The 21,812-nt window shown below is 30.1% G+C and overlaps 4 protein-coding genes across 5 annotated transcripts; all 4 read right to left on the bottom strand.

The window, feature by feature from the left end:
• Positions 1-33: 33 nt before the first annotated feature.
• LOC105629948 (uncharacterized protein C24B11.05) lies at positions 34-2,348 on the bottom strand. Its single transcript, XM_012211610.4, has 8 exons — positions 2,116-2,348; positions 1,959-2,024; positions 1,782-1,879; positions 1,627-1,664; positions 1,461-1,548; positions 969-1,244; positions 831-896; positions 34-303 (listed from the first exon to the last, which is right to left on the bottom strand). Exons 1-8 carry the CDS (start codon positions 2,165-2,167, stop codon positions 145-147), a joined length of 843 nt encoding a protein of 280 aa, XP_012067000.1. The 5' UTR covers positions 2,168-2,348; the 3' UTR covers positions 34-144.
• Positions 2,349-4,572: 2,224 nt separating this feature from the next.
• LOC105629947 (ATP-dependent zinc metalloprotease FTSH 10, mitochondrial) lies at positions 4,573-9,495 on the bottom strand. Its single transcript, XM_012211608.4, has 8 exons — positions 9,275-9,495; positions 8,954-9,182; positions 8,760-8,831; positions 8,250-8,362; positions 7,039-7,524; positions 6,091-6,858; positions 5,595-5,822; positions 4,573-5,157 (listed from the first exon to the last, which is right to left on the bottom strand). Exons 1-8 carry the CDS (start codon positions 9,323-9,325, stop codon positions 4,693-4,695), a joined length of 2,412 nt encoding a protein of 803 aa, XP_012066998.1. The 5' UTR covers positions 9,326-9,495; the 3' UTR covers positions 4,573-4,692.
• A 2,469-nt stretch (positions 9,496-11,964) lies between these two features.
• Positions 11,965-13,032, bottom strand: LOC105629982 (heavy metal-associated isoprenylated plant protein 16-like). 2 transcript variants are annotated; one of them, XM_012211649.4, is made up of 3 exons: positions 12,930-13,032; positions 12,771-12,849; positions 11,965-12,275 (listed from the first exon to the last, which is right to left on the bottom strand). In XM_012211649.4, the coding sequence occupies exons 1-3, from the start codon at positions 12,933-12,935 to the stop codon at positions 11,998-12,000; spliced, it is 363 nt and encodes a 120-aa protein (XP_012067039.2). In that variant the 5' UTR covers positions 12,936-13,032; the 3' UTR covers positions 11,965-11,997. The 2 variants fall into 2 exon arrangements, with proteins under 2 accessions (XP_012067039.2, XP_089577932.1); XM_089721806.1 differs by lacking the exon at positions 12,930-13,032 and having other exon boundaries at positions 12,771-12,858.
• A 3,226-nt stretch (positions 13,033-16,258) lies between these two features.
• LOC105629981 (heavy metal-associated isoprenylated plant protein 16-like) lies at positions 16,259-17,383 on the bottom strand. Its single transcript, XM_012211648.4, has 3 exons — positions 17,276-17,383; positions 17,112-17,190; positions 16,259-16,719 (listed from the first exon to the last, which is right to left on the bottom strand). Exons 1-3 carry the CDS (start codon positions 17,279-17,281, stop codon positions 16,433-16,435), a joined length of 372 nt encoding a protein of 123 aa, XP_012067038.2. The 5' UTR covers positions 17,282-17,383; the 3' UTR covers positions 16,259-16,432.
• Positions 17,384-21,812: the final 4,429 nt, after the last annotated feature.

Here is a 21,812-nt window from a genome sequence, read left to right as displayed (position 1 = left end):
ATAATTAATACTTTCATGAGTTGAATTCATCGATTAAAAAACAAAAAAGAAAAAGAAAAGACTTTATTGATAATCATAAAAATGGGATACAAAATGTCCCTGCACAGGTAACTACAAACTCCCAAATAGAAAACAGTAATCAAGCTAAGCTGTGACAGATGTCTCAATTGCAACTTTTCCAGTACCATACTCTGTAGATTTTGAATTGTCAGTTGCTTCCCATAGTTCTGGCAATGCTTCTTTCATATTGTGGATGCTCTCAAGCACATAATCAGCCCCTGAAACTCTATTGGATTTGCCAACCTAAATATCCATTTTTTTTCTCAAATTAGCTAATATAAGTACAATTTTAATTACAAATTATGTATTTTGAATAATTACAGAATACATAAGATATAATTAAAGCAGATTGTTATTTGTCGCAATTCAATCGATCGACCAATAGTAGAGCTATAAATGAGTCAGACCGCTTATAAATTATTTAAAATTCAGTTCGATAAACTTAACATGTCAAACTCAACTCAGCCTAACGAAACATGTTTCATAAACCAATAAATTTGAATTAAAAAAAGGTATTTCTTTTTAACAATAAATTGTAAATGAGCTTAGTTGAAACTTAGTTTTTAAAGCTCAAATCAGCTGATCTTCGGCTCAACAAAGCTTGAAACTCATTTATAGCACTAACCAATTAAGTCAATTTAATTATAATATTTATTATTGATAGAAATGTTGAGATTAAAAAAATTCAAATCGAATTGAGCTCGGCGCATTTATTAAAATTAAGTAATAATAAAAATAATAAACCGGCAGTAGAATATTATTAAATTTACCAGAACAGTTGTCAGTCCCATTTGCTTCCCTGTCTGAATATTTCGGATACTATCATCAAAGAACACCTGAGAAAATAGTTGACATTATTAAGCATATTAATGACAAAATTAATTAATGATTAGAGAAACATTACTTACTGTTCTTTGAGGATTAATGTTAGCCAACTTAATGGCATGCTCAAATGCTTCTTCAGATGGTTTGCATAAAACTGGAGTTTTAGGAAGTACTGAACCAAAATCAAAATGACAGGAATGACCTCCAATTTTAAGGTCATTTTCGTAATTATTGGCATTGTCGTTGGTGTTGTCATTGGGATTAAGAGTCTCAAAGCATATAATCCTCTCAAAGCAATCCTCCAATCCAAGCTTTCTCAGAGTCTTAGCTACATGGACTTTATCAGCATTTGAGAATATCTGTCAAAAGAAAAGAAACAAAAGAAAAGAAAATTCATCAAATGAAGTTCAATTTGAGCCAAATTGTTGTAAATCGAATCATGGTTTATGTATATTATTGTAAACCGTCCTTATTTAAATCGAGCCTGAGCTCAACTCATTTTCAATAAATCGAGCTCAGGCTCGAATATGAATTGAATTCAATTTGGCTCATTTACGGTCTACAAAAGAACTTACAACTTTTCTAAGAGGCAAGCTGAACAAAAGACTCCTTAAAACATGATCAGGCTTCAGATTATCATATGGTAATCTCCCATGAACATAGCTGAAAATTTATTTCAACCTGTAAGATAATTATTTTATTTTTAACATATATACTAGACAAAGAAGATATTTATCATACCTGTGATAGTCATCATTGTCAAAGTCATAACCAATGGCCTGAAAAATTGAGAATTAAACATAATTAAATTAATTTAATTGAACAAATAATGGTTCTAAAAATGGTTTATTTTTACACTAAAAAATAATTTATATATATATATATATATAGACTACCTTGAGACCTGCCATTGATGTTCCATAGCTCCTGTACAATTCTTGATTCAATTGATAGGCTTTGTTTTCTTCAATACCAAGATTCTGAACCATGTACTCTATAAAAGAAAAGGCAGAGAAAAATTATGGATGAAAATAAAATAACAAAAAAAAACAATTTTTTAATAAAATAAATACCTTGAATATTTTTTGTGCATTCCTTTGAGAAACCAGTACTCAAGGGATAAAGGGTATCATCCACATCTGAAAAAAGAAAATAAAATAAATCCATTTATTAGTTTTAATTTGAAAAGAAAAATTTGCAGAAAATCAAATGGGGAAGCTTTGAACTTACCAAAGAGCAGAGTATCATATTTTTGCTCAATTGAGTGATCTTCAAATGCCATTTTAATCCAAAAATCTTTAGAAGGAAGAAGAAAATTAGAGGCAGAGATGTTGCTGTTGAAGATGAAGAAGAATGCAGAGAGATGAGATGTGGGTTTTCAGTTATGAAGAAATTGGAATATATAGAGAAGAGAAAAAGCAGAGGAAAGAAAACAGAAGCTCCTCCTTTTCCATTGGTCAACAGAAAAAACAATATATTATCAGCCATGAATTAACAATTAGCTACTTCTTTTTGACTTCTTTTTCAATTAATTTTATTATTACAGAACGACAGCAGCAGCAACCAAAAAAAAAAAAAAAAAACAATTGAAAGAGAAAGAACCTTCTGAAGGAGAATCATGAACAGGGAAGTGGAATGTAAATCTTTCTTTAGTCAATTTTTATGTGTCATGATCGTAAATATGATACATTAACTATGGACGGTGCTAAATGGAAAAGGGCAGAAATAAAATCATATTAATTTTCTATTAGACATCATAACAACATTCCTAAAACTCATTTTATTACTTTCTACTTTTTCTCTCTTAATCTTAATGGCAGAGTCATGGAGAGAATAATTGAAATTAGAATACTTAGACGAGATAAAGTGGAATTTAGTCAAATTAAATAATATTTTATTATAATTTAAGCAATTTAGCTACTTCTTATAAAAAAATATAAATGAGAGACAAAAATGGATAGAACGATTGATTTCCATTACATACTGTGTGTGTGTGTGTGATTACAATATTTTGGATATGATAATTAAAAGACAATGTCACAAAAATTTAGACATCAATAAGTGGGATGTTGGAAAATAATTCATCAGAGCATAGACAAAAAAAATAATAATAATAATTTCACATGATTCTTTTCCTATTTAACTTTTTCTTCCGGGGGCCATGATGTAGTGATAAGTTGGAATACTCATATATATTAATTTCCATTTCCATTCATTTTATTGTATTGTGGAATGTTAATTTATACAAGTGTTGGAACACTATGTTAATGGATAAAATTACAATATATATATATATATATATATTTTATAAAAGTGACATATAGTTAGTTTTCAGCCATCTAAAAAGAAACTATTAATGCCATAAGCCAAGATCCAAAGTTGGGGGAATTAAAGAAAAATTTTTAAAATTAGAAAAGGTAAAATTACAAAAATTTAAAGTTTAAATTTAAACAAAATTAGCTATACTAACGTTAATCCAATCTAAAGGAAGTAACATTTCAGAACATGTTCATTCAAATTCCATGTATTAGTGTTAACGCTAATACTACCGAATAATATAAATAATAGATACTATCGAACAACATAAATAATAGAGATAATATTATTATGCCGTCGAATAATATAAATAATAGATATATTATTTTGACCTAATCAAAATACTAAAAGTTATATTAAAAGCGGTTGACCAAATAGGGTGTAAGTCACTCTCTTCATTTTGTATGATTGATAATCGTGTTTTGATATCAAGCTATTAAAATAAATAGATAATTTTTCAAATCCTCTCTAATACTTGAGTGTGAACAAATATTATTCAATGTTGATTTTATTCAAAGTGCATCAATTGTTTATTTAATAGTAAACGCTAAAATAAAAAATATATATATAACATTCCTCGCATGTTTGGAATGACATTAACAATGACTTCGGAAGTTAGAGTTTCCTATTTTAATTAGTTGTTATGAAAAAAAGAAATATATATATATATATATATAAAGAAACATGTATAGATATATAAATATAAATAAGAAAAATTAAAATTATCTAAATTTAATTGTCTTAAAAATAATAGTTAAATAAGAAAAAATTTTAAACTTATAATTATCTATATATACTTATTAAAAATAATCGATATGAAAACTACGTCTATGAACAATATCAAGTTTCAACTCGTCTTCTTGGCTCATGCGGAAAATATTGGCCTACACCTAATTGGGTTGATACACCAAAACAATGGTTATATGCGAATTAAAAAGAAAAATATTTGAGCCTTTTTCCTATTTTTTACCATAACTATACAAAAATATTGTTCTTTAAACAACATAAAGAAATGAAAGAGATTAGTTACTTAATTCATGAGATGTTTTTCCTTGTAAAATACTATTATTGAAATGCAAGGTTTTATTGGTTGTCTAATTTGGAAATTATACCAACCAACCATGTCGAAATTAGTTGAAAGTCAATTCAAGACTAGGCTTTCTTTTGTCTCCTAAAATAGCTTGGGTTGATAGTAATAATTGTATTCTAGAAAAAGGAAATGGTCGGTTTAACTTTGAATTATATTCAGGTGATGGAGACTTGGCAACTTGATTTGTTGGTAATAACTCAGCAGGTGCGCATTCTTTGCTTTGTCAGAAACAGGAACCTAGGAGTATGAGACAAAAAAAAAAAGGATATGAGATGAGCAGCTGAGAAAACAATCTCTTTTATAATTTTGAATTTAGAGTGATACTATGATCATAAATTGCAATTATACAAAAACTCAGGTACAATGAAAAAAATGTACATAACCCTCCAGAATCTGAAAAGTTAAGCTGCAGCAACTGGTATGGATGTACCATCATCCTCGTTACCAATGACTGGGATTTCTGTAACCTTCTCTTCCTCTTTAAACCCTTCTTTAAATCTGTCGTAGTTTGTAACCTCACTTGATTTAAAAGGTCGTTCACCCAAAACTCTAACCAAATCATCTTGGTGAAGAACTTCTTTTTCAAGTAACAGCTCCGCAATCTGAGCCACTTGTTCTTTATGTTCTTCGATAAGTTGGACTGTTCGCTCGTATGCCTTTCCCACCCATTCTCGCACTTCACCGTCAATCAGCGCCCCAGTCTTACTGCTGTAGGGCTTGGACATCTCGTATGAATCTTCCCTTGGAGGGAAAGAAAGGAGCCCCACCTTGTCACTAAAGCCATAAACTGCTACTTGGGCATAAGTCATTTTTGTCACTTTCTCCAAGTCATTTTGAGCTCCGGTCGAGATTTTCCCCAACAATACCTGCATTCAAAAGATAAACATTCGTCAGAATTACATTTGGTATTCAAAAGATAAACATTCGTCAGAATTACATTAAGAAAGTGAAGGCATTTCACTGATTCATTAGTTATACGAACTTATCATATGTTCTAGGTTCAGTGTTAACTTGTTATCATTTGTTTTGGCTTGGTGACAAACTCGTGCGTGATTAGATGCGCGAGAGTATAATGGAAAAATAACACAATTGCTAAAGCATCTTCCCTGCTTATATGAAAGTACAAGGACTCTTTTTGTTCCCACATTGAATCGAAGGATCTACTACATTGAGTAATTATTTAACTCAATGCCAGAACCAAAAAATCCCGTAGAAAGTGATACTATATAAAAACAAGCTATATGTTTAGCATTTACACAGCACAAGTGTCACCACTAGTAAAGGTTCAGGGTTTCATTATTACCTGTTCAGCTGCTCTACCTCCAAGGGTCATGCATGTCATATCAAAAAGCTGCTCCTTAGTCAAGAGAAGGTTTTCATTAGGAACATACTGTGCAAATCCAAGGGCAGCAGTACCACGCGGAACAATTGTCACTTTTAGAAGAGGTTCTGCGTGTTCCAAGAACCAGCCAGTAACAGCATGACCTGATTCATGATAAGCAACAGTTCGGCGCTCCTGCTTGCTTATTACCTGCTTGATAAAACAGGAATGTTAGCAAAATCCCAAGAACAGTTCTTGAAATGAGTGGAAACAAAAAAATTGTCACTCTTCCCAACAAAGAAGGATTAAGAATTTAGCTGGAACAAACTTTTCATTTACTTGTTGGCTTTGTTATAATTATTATTTTAAAAAAAATGCCTATTTTGGAGAAAATCCCTAAGCATCGCACAAGGTATTTCATCCACCATTGAATCACCTTGAAAAACTGAAATGCAATAACTAACTAAAAATGATTTACCTTGTTCTTCTTCTCCAAACCACCAATTATTCTATCTATTGCTGCCTCAAAATTGTCCATTGTCACCTGTGAACCTTCACACCTAGCAGCTACTAGTGCAGCTTCATTACAAACATTTGCAATATCTGCCCCAGCAAATCCAGGAGTGAGGGCTGCGAGCCTTTGCGAATAATATGATGGCTCATGATCAAGTTTTATTTTTTTCAGGTAGATATTAAATATCTGTTCACGGCCTTTAATATCTGGCTTATCAATGGATATTTGACGATCAAATCGGCCTGGTCTCAACAAAGCTTTGTCTAAAATGTCTGGCCTATTAGTGCCAGCAAGCACAACAACTCCAGAAGTAGTTCCAAAGCCATCCATTTCGACCAGTAACTGATTAAGAGTACTTTCTCGCTCATCATTGCCACCTGAGAAGCCCCCACGCCCCCTCGCTCTGCCAATCGCATCAATCTCATCAATAAATACAATACTAGGAGCACACTGCCTAGCTTGTTGAAACAAGTTTCTCACTCTGGACGGTCCAACACCAACAAACATCTCCATGAAATCTGAACCAGAAATGGACAGAAAAGGCACTCCAGATTCCCCTGCAGTTGCCTTTGCTAGAAGGGTCTTTCCAGTTCCTGGAGGACCAACCAAAAGAGCACCTTTCGGAATTTTAGCTCCCAGTTCCTCATACTTCTTTGGGTTCTTGAGGAAGTGTACAAACTCCATGATTTCCTGCTTCGCCTCATCACAGCCAGCAACATCTTTGAAATATACCTAGAGTGCCCAATGTGGAAAATGAATAAATACTAGAATGTTACTTGAAGAACCTTCTATGAGATATGGGCTAAATGGCACCTTTAGAATGATTAGAAAAGGACACTGAAAAATTGGCGCTTTAAAAAGATAGATGGAACAAAGCAAGCCACGATATTGACAAAGAAAACAGAAAGCTACCTTATTCTTAGCATTTTTATCCACTTTGGTCACATGAGCCTTCCCTATGTTGAATATTCCACGGATATTCTTTCCATCGCCTCCGCCACCACTGCCAACGCCTAATCCACCTTGCATCCTACGTCCCATGTACAGGCTTCCCAAAAGTAAGAGTATTGGTGCAAACTTCATCCATTCTTGGAACCAAGCTATTTCAGAGACATATGTAACGGGAACATAGTCATGAGGGTCTATCCCTAATGCTTCTTGGGCTTCCTCCAACTTATCCTCAAAAGATTCGACACTTCCGATATTGAAGTAGCATTTGTATTGGCCGCCATGTCCTCTAGCAGGGGCACCATTAATGGGACCCTGCACAAGTTCATCAGTTGGTGGCTTCGGGGCTGAGCTCCTTACATACACTTTTGCAACTGATTTATTGGAAACAACTATATGATCGACTAAACCTGGTTCAAGAAACTTATTTTTGAATTCTTGGAAACTAATCTGCAAATAACAAAATTCAAAACAAATGAGAGTAGAAAAAGAGTAAAAATAAATAAGCTTTCACTCCTTATAATGGAACCAAAATAGCATAAGCAAAAAAGGAAATGTCTCATTGAAATTTAAGTCCCTGCACAAAGAAATGTCTCGCTGAATGCGCTGACTTCTAATTTTTGTTTGATCACAAAAGTAATTTTTTCTAAAACTTGAGAAAAAAAAAGAGAGAGAGAATATTAGCCAAAATAAATCATGTAGTTGATTCCTACGACCCACAATCAATCCCCTTTTGAGTTCAGTAGTTAATTATATTTTGAAAATGGGTGCTGTTAATTAGTTTTTGTAAATTTTTAACTGTCTATCACACTATTACATTAAGTCATAAATAAAGAATATCACTGATTCACTACAAATATTAGTCTGTCCGAAATAGGAGCATATAGAAGCATACTAGTATAGTTTAATATGGTTTCAGAAAATTATAGAGCCACTTGTGAGCAAAAGGCTAAAACAGCAAATATGAGATAACATCGCAAGTTACACATATAAGAGGAAGAAGAAATTACACAGCATGAAAGTTTTCCCTTGTGATTTAATTCTGTAAACTAATCCAAGAAAATCAAGAATATGTCACCATGCTAACACTTGCAACTAGTCAAATTAAAAATGTACTGAAGCACACGGCAAAGACATTGTAGAAAAGGGAAAGGGAAGAAAAACAAATTGTTTACCTGTTGCTCTTCATGAGATCCAAAAGCAAAGGGTAGAAGTGCCCCAATGACTACTAAAGCGGTCAGCAAATTGGATTGCCTGATGAATTTCTTATCGAAGCTCCATTCGTCATCTGTGTTTGACAAAAAAAACATTACTCCTTTCCATGTTCTAAAACCAGAACCCAAACGCGCCAAAAGATTATGTCAGACTTGCAAGCTAAGCAGCTTGTACTTCAATATTGAAAAGAAAAAAAAAGAAAAAAGATCTTCTGGTTTATTCATCACGAAATAGGAATAAGACACCCAATTTCTCAATTCAAAAGCACATTTCATATTCTTATTCGTATCCCCCAAAAGAAGAACATTATAATAACACTCATAAATGAAAAAGAAGGGAGCCAGAATAGGTTATAACACATTCCCGTTTTCTCAACAACCTTGCTATAACTATGAGCACAATATAGGAAGCCAGTAGTTAAAAGAGCACAAAGTAAACAAAGCAACTGCGGACTTAAAGGGTGAAGTCACCTTTGGATTCAGATTTCTGCCCATTCCCTTTTGGTGCTTCCTTCTTCTCCTTGGGAGAGAAGTTCTCATAATCTGCAAAATATTTTTTTTTTTTTTAAAAAAAGGACACTAGTATACAAACCCTGACGCTCATCTAAAAATCGAAAAGGGAATTCTTTTAATATATATAAGAAAAAGGGCATAGATGTGCTTACTTTTCTTCTTCGGAGCTTTGCTGGAGAAAAGACGTCCAATTCTAGGGTTAGCAAGAAGGTAATTCCAATCAGATAAGTAAGATTTTTTAGAATTAGCTCCAATTGAAGCTAAATATCCTCTGACAAACCCTAATCCTCCATCAATTCTCTCTGAAAAGCCAACTCCTCCTGCTCCTCCTCCTGTTAATCTTGAAATAGCCGATCTTCCACCACTACCACGCAATACATTCTATAATTTAACACAAGAACAAAATCAAAAAGATATATATAAAATCTACATTTCAATTCTGGAAATTATACAAAAAAGAAAAAGAAGCTCACAATAGAAGCAGAGGATCGCGAAACTTGACGAGATAGCTTAGAAAATATCATTATAATATAATTAAATTGATTTCTGGATGGAAACTAAATTGAAGTGTAAAACTTAGGATTTTATGGTTATTTGAGGAAACGCGTTAGCGTTGAGCTGTTGATTAAACGTCGAACTTGGGAAACAAGAAACGGAGCACTTGCCAATTTTCAGAATCTGTAAGCGGATAAGTTAATTTAATTGAATAAATAATAATTGTATGTATAACATGTTTTCTAGGGGCAGAGATGTAATTTGATCTAATAAATAATAAGATAATTGGTTGGTTCATATATAAATAACACATAAAATATGGTTTAACTATCAATTTCACTGTGAACTTTTTAAATAATTACAATTTTATCCTAAATCAATCTTTTTAATTTTATACTATAGTTACCCTGAACTTATTTGACCTATCTCCTAACTCTATTATTTCAATTAGTCAAAAGCTTATTAGTAAAAATATACGTCCGAATATATAATTTAACTCTTGAACTTTGATGAAAAAACTTTGTGATGGTTTGAACTTCAACTTTTATAATAATTTTATATTTCTTTATTCTAGAAATAACAATTTTTTAAGATTTTTAATTTTTATTTATAAAAAATTAATTTGATACGTGGTAATATAACTTTTGAAATAATAATAATATTTATATTTTTCAACTATCTAATAAGTATTTAATTGATATGATTTTATAAATAGATGTATTCAATGGATCTATAAAATATTTAACAGCCCAATTTTATAATTTGAAGCAAATCAAATTTAAAATTATGGGTGTCGCAATATTTTTTTTATGAAAAATATAGAGGTGAATATATATATATATATATACATAAATTCAGTTTAAGTTAAAAAAAAAAAAAAAGGGTTGAATTTATGAGTACAACAATCAACTAATATTGATGAAATAACACATAACTTAAATCAACTGTCAAGAGTTAAATGATAAGGAAAAAAAATTTAAAGTCTCTAAATTATAGGGAAACTAACATACAGGTACTTAGATCCAAAAAAGTTAGCTTTTTTTTTTTTTTTTTTTTGGTCAATTAATGTGTAAAGGATAGAAATTACCCAATTTAAAAAAATTTCAAAGCCTTTAAATTATGCTTCCGTCTAAAATTAGGACTCTCACTTAAAAGGACCTATATATTAATAATAGAAATACTATAATTTAGGATTCCATAATTATTTCTTAAAAATAAAAGTATATATGTAATTCAATATAATTTAGAGGCCGAATTTTTTTTCCCTCCTAATAATTCACCTTTAAATTTGAAAATATTGTAACGAGTGTCATATTTTGAAACTTTATTTTAAAAAATATCAGCTTTATCTCAAATATTAAAATAATGTCTTTTTTATTATTCATTTACTATTTTACCCTTTTATTGTCGTCTTTGTTGTTGTCGTTGCTTTTGTCATTGTCGCAGTTGCTACTGTTGTTGGTTCTATTGTCGTCATCGTTACTACCATCACCTTTGTTGACGTTGCTCTCATCACCTTTGTCAACGTCGTTGTTGCTATCGTCGCCTTTATTGTCATTGGCATCGCTGTCATAGGAAGTCAATCATCCGAAATCGATTACTGATCACTATCGCCATTATCAGTCGTTGTGGTTGAATCACAAAAGCCTTTCTATTTTAAGGTTACTTTCGATATTACTTTAACTTTTTAACCAAAACTGGTATTATATTAATTTTTAAATATTTTTGACATTTTGTTTAATTTAAAACTTTATTTTTGACATTTATTAAGTTGCCCCTTATATTTTTGCAACATTTTTCATTGTACATATGATGATCCACACACACACACACATATATATATATATAGACACATGCATTTGAGGCCAAATATACAAATTCATCTCTATAATTTATATAAAAAATTTATGACATTTTAAATTTTAAGAGAAACATATTATGTTCCTAAAATTTATGAATTTTGGTAGCACTATACATCTATGTATACTAGCAACAATAGTTTTTTGATATTTTTGGCTTTAATATGTAAAATATTAATTTGACGTGTGATTATTACAATTTTAGAATAATAAGTTTCACATTTTTAACTGTCCATAAATATTTAACTTATCTAAATTTAAAATTGAAGTGTCTAATACAAAAATTTTACAAGTTGAAGTGGTGCAATTTTATAAATTAAAGTATTGAATAAGTCAAAATAAAAGTTAAAGGTGCCAAAAGTTTTTTATGTAGAGTACAATAATTAATACATGCTTTCGACAATTTTGTATTAAATGGATAATTTTTCAGAACATTTTTACAACTAATATTTTTTTTTGCTTTAATCTAAATAATATACTTATACATTTTGATTAAATGATAAAAGGTAAATTATACGTTCCTTTTGAAACTATCAAATAATAAACTAAAATATTTACTAACACAATAAATTATTATAATATATATATACTCTATATTTTTCTTTTACATATAGGAAAAATTATCAAGTTCAGATCATAAAATATTTGCAATTACCAGAAAAATACTCAATTATCGAGCAATTATTCCAATAATTCTCAATAAATAATATGTCGAGGCAAACCAAAAACACATATATTAAACTCAATTATATAAATTTTTTTTTTTTTACATATCAAGGAAATTATTGAAACTTTAAATTATAAAATTTTTTATATTACAGAGCTAATACTCTAATTACTAGTTAGTAGATAATATATTGAGGCACACCATAGCCATATGAGCATGACCAATTCACAGGTTGAACCTTTGCCTCTTCTTTCTTCTCATCTGCTTTGTCTCCCACAGGGCTCACACTTACTAATTCTGCATATGTCTTATTATTTGATAAAAAACAAGTTAAACAATCTTTTTTTCCTAATTTATTTCTTAGCAAGCTTGTTAGCTTAACTGCATCCACTCCTTCTCCTATCACCTCTATTTGGTTCTTGTCATCTTTTCCTAAAGCTGCTGATTCGACACCTGCACAATTAATTTTACGAATTTGTTATTGTTTACATAATGAAATTTCATAAATCATATCATCAATAAAAAAATGATTTAATATGAATTTAGAGATTATAATCAGAGCTGTAAACAAACCGAGCTAACCTGAATTAAACTTTATTTAACATAAGTGCAACTCCTTAAATTTATGCTCAAACTTAAACTCGAGCTCAAGCTCGACTCATTTATATCTTATAGTAAAAATGAAAAAAAAAATTATTGTTCATTCATAAGATCAAATTTAAATTTGAATTTGGCTCGTTTGTTAAACGAGAACGATAAATATTTTCAAATTTAGCTCATTAAACTTATTGAATGAACTTATTTAATAAGTGCTGTGAGGCGAATTTAAACATATATTTTTTAACTTTGCCTCGAGCAACCCACGAACGATTGGGCTGAAACTCTGATTAATATGCAAAGAGGGCTTTTCTATATATAAAATCTTGCATTGGAATATAAATTTCTGACCTGAAACTCCAACAACAATCTTCAAGGCCTTGGAACGAGACTTGTGGCCATTCATGGAGACCTTAATCACTATCTTTTGCTGCATCATATTGATAAATTTCATAAATTCATTTGTTATATGTATAAATCAATATTTCTAATTAACAAAAAAAAAATTACCTTCATTGTTGTTGCTTCTTGGAGATCACAAACAAAGAATTCTCAGCTCTTGTTGATGGAGGTGACAAAATACCTCTCCAAAGACAATCTTTCTTTCTTTTCTACTTTGAACTTGTTGGCTTAAATGAAAGAAATTCTGCTATATATATATATATATATATAAAGAGGACATTTCTTACTTTTTTCCTCTCTATTTCATGAACATGATCGTTCTTTTGCTAATTAATAATGAGGGTTGGTTAGACTTGGAGGTATTTGTAAAATTTTTGACCTTATGATCCAAAAATAATTTAAAAAAAGACCATTTACTTGTTCTCTGTTGACATCAGTTGAAGGTCTGATTTGTACGTCATGATATATATATATATATATATATAGTGGCTATTTTAAAAATTACAGTTAAAGTAAAAGCTAAATTAAAAGTAAAACCCAAGCTGAAACTTCATTCATTTTTTTAACATGATCAACAAAATGTATTGGAACTCTGTTTGAAATATTACATTTCATGCTTATTTTAGAATGAACCAAACATGTTTAAGTTTTATAAACAGTTCAATTGACTGAAAATCAAAATCAACCAATTCAATTTCGATAACTAAATTTTATTATTTTTTTAATAATTCAGTTAGTTCAGTTTTCAATTTTTGAAGAAACTAAAATTTAATTTTTGAAGAAACTAAAAATATACTCCCTCGTCCCATTTCGTTTGCATGTTTTGACAAAACACGCATATTAAAAAACTAATTAAGATATTAATAAAAATCATTCATTTAATGAACAATCATAAAGATTATCATGAAAAAAATAATTTACATTTTTAAATTTAGAAACATTAGAAACATACGGTGGTACGGAGGAAGTATATTTTTTTAATTGATTAGAGGCTGACTCTCCCATTGACTCACCGAATTGGAGAAAACAATCTACATAAGTGAGAAGACCAACCAAACTACCATTTGATTGGCAAATTAAAAGTATTTATATATTATGAATTTAAAATAAAAATACCTATATATATATATGTGTGTGTGTGTGTGTCTTTTATAAATAATTTTACTAAATTAATTTGTTCATTATTGTTAAATTTTAAGGATAACAGCATCTTGATCACTTATGTTATTAATAATAGTGTAATTAACAATTAAAAAATTTTAGTTATTAATTATATAATGAGGTATGAACTCAAGTATGGGAAGAAATTTCCTATGCACAAACCATGAACATAAATGGAAACTACTAAACCTTGAAAGTTGAAAGTTGAAAATTTGGCAAACTGGCCATTAATTTGTCATTTTTATGTGAAGCTACTAGTTTAATTTGTTTTTTCCTTTTGGCCCCTTCTGAATTTTTTTATTTATATTTTTAATCCATTTACTTGCTTTATAGTTAAGTCAACTAAGTCATATTTACTTATTATATTTTTTTTATGAGAAATTTCAAGACATTTTACACCTGATAAGTACAAGAGGATTAATTATAAGATTATATTCAACCCATTTTGTGATTTTGAGTTTTAAACCTTAAATAATTTGGCTATATATTTTAATTATTATCTATATTAGACCAAGGACCAGCCAAAATCTGGTTTTTGAAATTGAAACTATCAATTTAGAGCCTGTTGGACTTGAAAGGGAACTGTGCGAAATTGAAACTGCTTAGAAATGAAATCGGAACTGGAGGATTGTGGTTCAATTTCAGTTCTAAATTTTTTTAGAATTGTAAATCGACAGTTTCAAAAATCAGTGATTTTGACAATTGGTTAGAGCCTCTATTCCAACCGGTTCCGGTCAATTTTTTTTTTATTTTTTAAAAATTTTTTTATCAAATCCCCTAATTAACCATCTTAACAACTCTAAACAACTATATAATAGCTAATTTTAGTATTTGTGGAAGTTGAATTTTTAGATTTACTATAAATACCTCATTATTTTCATTTTCTTCATACCAAATTATTTTTCTTCACTCTCCAATCTCTGTAAGCTATCTAATTTATAATTATTATCCAAATTATTGTCAAATAATTTCTCCAATCTCTAATTAAGTTCAAGTCCTTTTTTTTTTTTAAATTTCTCTTAAAGTTTTTTTTGAATTATTTTATAAATATTTAAATTTTAAATTTGAAAAAAAAATATTTCCCAATTTTTTGATTTTAAAGTTATGTGAACTGCTTGGAAAACCGATCAAGAACCTTTAGAAACCATCGGTTTTAGAAACCATTGGTTTTAGAACCGTTAAAGAACTGAAACCAGAACCATAACCTATCAATTCCAAACCATAACTAAAACCCCCAATTCTCGGTTCGATTTCAATTTTACAATTTTTGGAATTAGAACTAGAGGTTCTAGAACCGTAGCTACCCCTAGTTAAACTAACTCATATAATTTAATTAATTAAAGTGTTATGGACTTAATTATTAGATTATTATTATTTAATCCTAAATATTTTTTAATTATATTAGAAACATAACTATTTTACCCCTATATTTTGTCGAAATTAACTAATCTTCTTATTTATTAATTATTTTATCTTTATATTTTGTAAAGATTAACTAATATGTTGTTATATTTAATAGAAAAAGTAGAAAAATTTTATAGAAGGGTATATCGAAAGTAAAGATGAAAATAAAATTATGTATATCTAAAAATATAAGGATAAAATTGTATATTTTAACAAAATGTAAGGATAAAAATAATAAATTTTCCTTATAAATATAATCTGTGCGAGAACTGTAATGGCTTCAAGGAATTGTTGCGGTTGAGTAACGTTACTCCTTTCGTATTACTCAGTTCGTCGATATTTTCAGGGTCAAATAATAATAATTCATTTATTGGGTCAAATGGGCCTAGACGCAGTGGCTAAGCCCAGTTCTAATAAGCATCTCTGCGCTTTAGCTAGTTAATGGGGCCTTTATCATTCTCACCAAATACAATATTCTAATTTATAATTGATTTTCCGATGAGAGAGTTATTTTCTCTTTATTTATTTTAATTAATACAATATTCTAAATTTTAAAAGTAACTTAAAACTTATCTCATCATAAGATACAACACAATTCCATGACAACAGATATTATAGACCGAAAATTTTACTCAATTTTTTACACTTTAAATTATATATATAAATTAAATTATATTTATTTGTAACGAGTAAAAATCATTGAGTACAAACAATATGCAACACATCTTGGAAAAAATTATTATTACGAAAATAATGTAATCACTCGTCATTTGTTGATATTTAGTTAAAAATAATTAACTTTGATAAGAATGTGTTTATAAATTTACCTAACAAAAAGAATTTGATCTTATAAATTAATATTTGAACCCATTGAACAATTTCTAAACCAACAATAAAGAAAATTAAACAATAACCAAAATAAAGATTTTCTAAAATTCTTCAAACCCACACCACAACCATGTTAAAAGTAAATTTGAAGCAACTGTGTTTTAAAATTATATTACATTTGAAGAAAATACTTACCTAGATCGAATCTATAGCTCCACTTAGTAGCATATAAAATATTGAGGCACACTACAACCATATGAGTATGACCAATTCACAGGTCGAACCTTTGACTCTTTCTCCTCATCTTCCTCATCTGCCTTGCCTCCTATCGGTTTCACAATTAATATTTCTGCATGCGTCTTCTGATTTGCTAGAAAACAAGTTAAACAAGACTTGTTTCCTAATTTGTTTCTTAGCAAGCTTGTTAGCTTCACTGCATCAACTGCCTCTCCAATCACCTCTATTTGGTTCTTATCCTTCTTTCCTAAAGCTGCTGATTGGACCCCTGCACATTTATAGTTTATAGTTTTAAAAAAATGTTTGAATTGCTTACATATTCGAACTTAACTTAAACTCGAAATTCACTTATTTATTAAATGAGCTCAATAAATAGACTCGAGTTCGACTCGTTAAAATTATCAAACAAACTCTTTTAGTAAGCTTCATTACTTGAAGTCAGATGAGTTTCTCTTTCAAGTTTAGTTTCGAGTTGTTCACAAGCAACTTGACTCATTTACAATCCTACGTGTAAAGTTAAGCTGAAATTTTAATTAAAAATCCTACTTGAAGATGGGAATTCCCACGAATTCGTATAAGGGGAGTTTTTCCATATAAAATCTTGTATTGATGTGTATATATATATATATATATATATATATATATATATATATTTCCTACCTGGAACTCCAACAACAATCTTCAAGGCCTTGGAACGAGACTTCTCGTCATTCATGGAGACCTTAATCACTATCTTTTGCTGCACCATATTCATAAATTTCATAAATTAATTTTTTTATAGATAGAAATAAATATTTCTAAATAACAAAAAGAAAATTACGTACCTTCATTGCTTTTGCTTCTTGGAGATCACAAACAAACCTCTCAGCTTTATGATAGCTCTTGTTGATGGCGGTGACAAAATAATACCTCTTTAAAGACAATCTTTCTTTCTTTTCTTCTTAGAAGTTGTTGGCTGAATGACAGAAATTCTGCTATATATAGAAAGGGACATTTCTTACTCGTTTCCTCTCTATTTCTTAAACTTTTTTTTTTTTTTTTTTTTTCCGGGGAATATTTTTTTGCTAGTTAATGTCACATAAAATAATAAGGTTTGAATTCACAATTTCGTGGTTATTTCTATGTCATTAATTCAAAACATACTGACGTGTTTAGTTTAAAAACTCAGTTGAGGTGCATGTTGTAGTTAGATTAATTGAGATAAGGCAAGTATAACTGGACTTGAACTTGACCTTTCACCATAATAATTTTTTAAAGCAAGAATATTTATTTTTTTAAATAAATAAATAAATAAATAAATATATATATATATATATATATATTTAATTAAGCATTTCAAATTTTAAGTTTTATCTTTTTTAAATTTATTTTTTAATAAATATATATGATAATGAGATATTTAAAAATTTTTATTTTTTAAATCTATTTTTTAAATTTTGATCATTTTTATTATAATTTAAAATATTTTATTTAGGAGAGAGATAAAAAAAGAAAATAGTATATTTTTGTATAATATTCTGTTTTTCTTTATCTTTGTATAATTTGATTGGATATATATTTTTAAAAATAAATATTCACATAAAAAATACATAATTAAGCCTTTTAAAAATTTTTAAACCTTTACTTTTTAAAATTTTTCTTTAAGTAAAGTTAATATATGTTTGTGGGATCATGAAGAATTGAAAATTTTAATTTAAAAATATATATAAAATTTTATTGTTATATACATATATCTATAAATATTGAAATTTATTTATATCATAGAATTGTACATATACAATTATAATGAATTTTAAATAAATGACGATATAAATTGAATTGAAGTATATGTATATACACACTACTGTTTTATCAATTAACCAGTATATTCACATTAATCTCATATAAAATTTATTTTAATATTATAAAAATCTAAATAACACAAGTAAAAAATTATAACCAATATTTAATATTACAAAATAAAAATGAGTATAAACAACAAAGGTGAGCAATGATATAAAAAAATTGAACGAGTATAGTCAACATGTAACATACGTCATAAAAAGATTAGTAATAATAATAATATTCCACACCCTTTCTATAACAGATTTATAAAAGGAAAGAAATTAAAATGATTAAGAAAGAAGTAGAAGACTTAAGTAAGAGTAATTTAATAAGGCAAGAACATATTCAACCACAGGTCAATAAGATTATAGAAAAACATCACAAAATGGGGAAACAAGCAATTCAGCAAAGAAAATACTCCTCAATGAATTTATTAATGTTACATATAGAATTACTTATAAAAAATGCATTATTTTAATTAATTTAATAGTTAATAACTACTACTTTAATTGACTTATGTGTACATCAAAACTATATATATTATAAAGAAACGAATCTTATATATATAATAAAAGAAGAATCATGTTAATTATTTAAGACGAAGTTAATACCATAAGAATTGAAAGTCAACTATAATAAAGTTATATATAATAGAAAATTAAGAAAAAAATCAAAATTAGAAATTTCATTAAAAGGAAGCTGTGTCAAGAAGATTAGAAAGAAGATTAGAAATTTTAAAGAAATTTTAAATATAGAAATATGTTCAAAGCTAACTGGTGATCGTCTAGTTGGTTTTTAAACTATATAAAGAGTGAAAACTTTCGAGTTCAAGTTTTCTCGACCACAGTTACCGAATTTAGTGAGTTAAGGGAGGATTATTATACGAATAAATAAAAAATATTGTAAAAAAATTAAATGAATTATAAAACAAATGGTTAAAATTGAAGGAGATAGAAAAGTGTTTTTGTATCTATCTCCAGTAAAGAGATACAACATATATATATACATAGTTAGTCCCTAAAACTCAGGGATTACATAGATACAAACTCATTCAAACTTAATAAACTCTAGCCAAGAATATCTCAATCTGTTATTATCTCTAATACCCCCGCTCAAGCTATGAACTTCGTGTAAGAATTCGGAGCTTGTTCTTGTGCTGAGCAAACCTGTGAGAACTCAGAGGTTTGGTAAAAATATCCGCAATTTGATCCATCGTGGATATATGTTGTACACTAATGTGGCCAGCTTTAACCTGCTCTCGTACAAAATGGAAGTCGACTTCGATATGTTTTGTTCTTGCTTTGAAGCACGGATTCACCGCCAAATAGGAAGCTCCAATATTATCACACCAAATGATTGTAGGATTCTGAACTGTGTGCTTTAATTCTTTCAGCTATGATCTAATCCGTATTATCTCTGCAGTGGTGTTAGCCACAGCACGGTATTCGGCCTCCGTCGATGATCGAGCAACAGTTGGTTACTTCTTGGCCGACCATGAGATCAGATTGGAACCCAAATAAATTGCAAAACCACCTGTTGAACGACGATCTAAAGCATTCCCCGCCCAATCAGCATCGCAAAATGCTTGTAATTGAGAACTTGACGCAGACCCAATAAAGAGACCATGTGCTAGCGTGCGTTTAACATAGCGTAGAACACGTTTGCAGGCTGTCCAATGAGCTGTTGTTGGAGTGGACATAAACTGACATAATCTGTTCACCGCAAATGCTAAATCTGGACAAGTTAAACAAGCATATTGCAAAGCACCAACAGTTCTACGATACAAATTAGGATCAGCCATCGGTTCACCATCATTATTGGTCAATTGACATATAGTAGCCATAGGTGTGGTAACTTCTGTAGCTTGATCCATATGAGTGGCAGCAAGTAAATCACTCAAATACTTTTGTTGAGAAAGTAAAATACCTTTGGAGTGATAAGAGACCTCAACACCAAGAAAATAACTCAACTTCCCAAGATCACGAAGCTTGAATTCAGTTGAAAGTTGCTGAACACACTTTTGAATTGCTACTAAACTACTTCCAGTAATAACAATATCATCAACATAAAGCAAGATGTAAATAACATCACCAGCCATTTCTTTAATGAACAGAGAGGAATTTGTATGAGAGCCTGCAAAACCAATTTTAAATAAATATGAATTTAGCCGCTGAAACCATGCACGAGGAGCCTGCTTAAGCCCATAAATTGATTTTCGCAATCGGCATACGTAATCCGGGCATCTAAAATCTACAAAACCTGGTGGTTGTTGCATGTAGACAGTCTCCTCTAAATACCCATTAAGAAAGGCATTAGAAATATCCAACTGCCGAATGATCCACTTCTTTGTAACTGCCAATGATAATACAATTCGGATCGTAGTTGGTTTGATAATAGGACTGAACGTCGCTGCGTAATCAACACCTTCAACTTGATTATACCCCTTTGCCACCAACCGTGCTTTACATTGCTCGATACTGCCGTCTGGATTATATTTAATTTTGAAGATCCATTTACAACCAACAATGTTGGTATTACGTGGCTTTGGCACAAGATCCCACGTTCCATGGTGAATTAATGCAGTAATTTTGTTGCTCATTGCTTCACGCCAAACCGATTGTTTCATGGCTTGCGTGTAACAAGTGGGTTCAACTGCACGTACAACAGATGTAAAAGCAAAGTTCTTCTTCTTTGGATTTGTCCGAAGTTGCATAGGATGTGTACGACGCGGAGCAGTGGTTTCTATCGGCTGTTGAGTTGAAGAAACCGGCACTATTTGTTGTTGAGAAGCTGTTGTCGAAACGGGTAGAATCTGTTGGTCAGGGGCAGGAGTGGAAGCCGACGTGGGCTGAACGAAGGAGGTTGTGGCTGAACCAAAATGGTGTATCACATCAGTACAGGCTGGGGCAACAGTAGGAACAGAAATTTGTGGAAGACTAGAAGCAGGAACTGAAGGTGCAGCAGCTGTCAAAACCAACCAAGGAGTAAGATCAGATTGTTGTTGTGGCTGACCAAGGATTGAACCTCCTGTAGAATGGGCATCCTTATATAAAAACTGTGTTTCATCCACACGAACATGACGACTAAGATAAATCTTGTTATCTGCAGGATTAAAACATATGTAACCAAGATGATTAGTAGAATAACCCAGAAAAACACAAGCTGTCGTACGATAAGAAAACTTGTGCCGATTATATGGCCGAAGTAAAGGATACATGGTACACCCAAATACCTGAAGGAACTCATAATCTGGAGGTTTACCATACAACCTCTGAAATGGAGAACAATTCTGCAAAACAGTGGTAGGAAGCCGATTAATCAAGTACGCAGCTGTTGTCATTGCAAAATTCCAAAACCGTTTAGGTACCAAAGAATGAGATAGCAAAGATAAACAAGTATCAACCACATGTCTAATTTTCCGTTCTACAGTGCCATTTTGTTGATGCGTATGTGGACAGGTTATACGATGATGAATACCATGTTCCTTTAGATAAGTATTAACGGGTCTAAATTCACCACCCCAGTCCGATTGAAACT

The sequence above is a fragment of the Jatropha curcas genome, chromosome 5 (genome assembly GCF_041381405.1).
Source record: "Jatropha curcas cultivar XTBG-Jc1 chromosome 5, XTBG_Jcur_1.0, whole genome shotgun sequence".
In the NCBI taxonomy this organism is placed as follows: domain Eukaryota; kingdom Viridiplantae; phylum Streptophyta; class Magnoliopsida; order Malpighiales; family Euphorbiaceae; genus Jatropha; species Jatropha curcas.
Note: the sequence above shows the minus strand (reverse complement) of the source record. Positions and strands in the feature narration are given on the sequence as shown.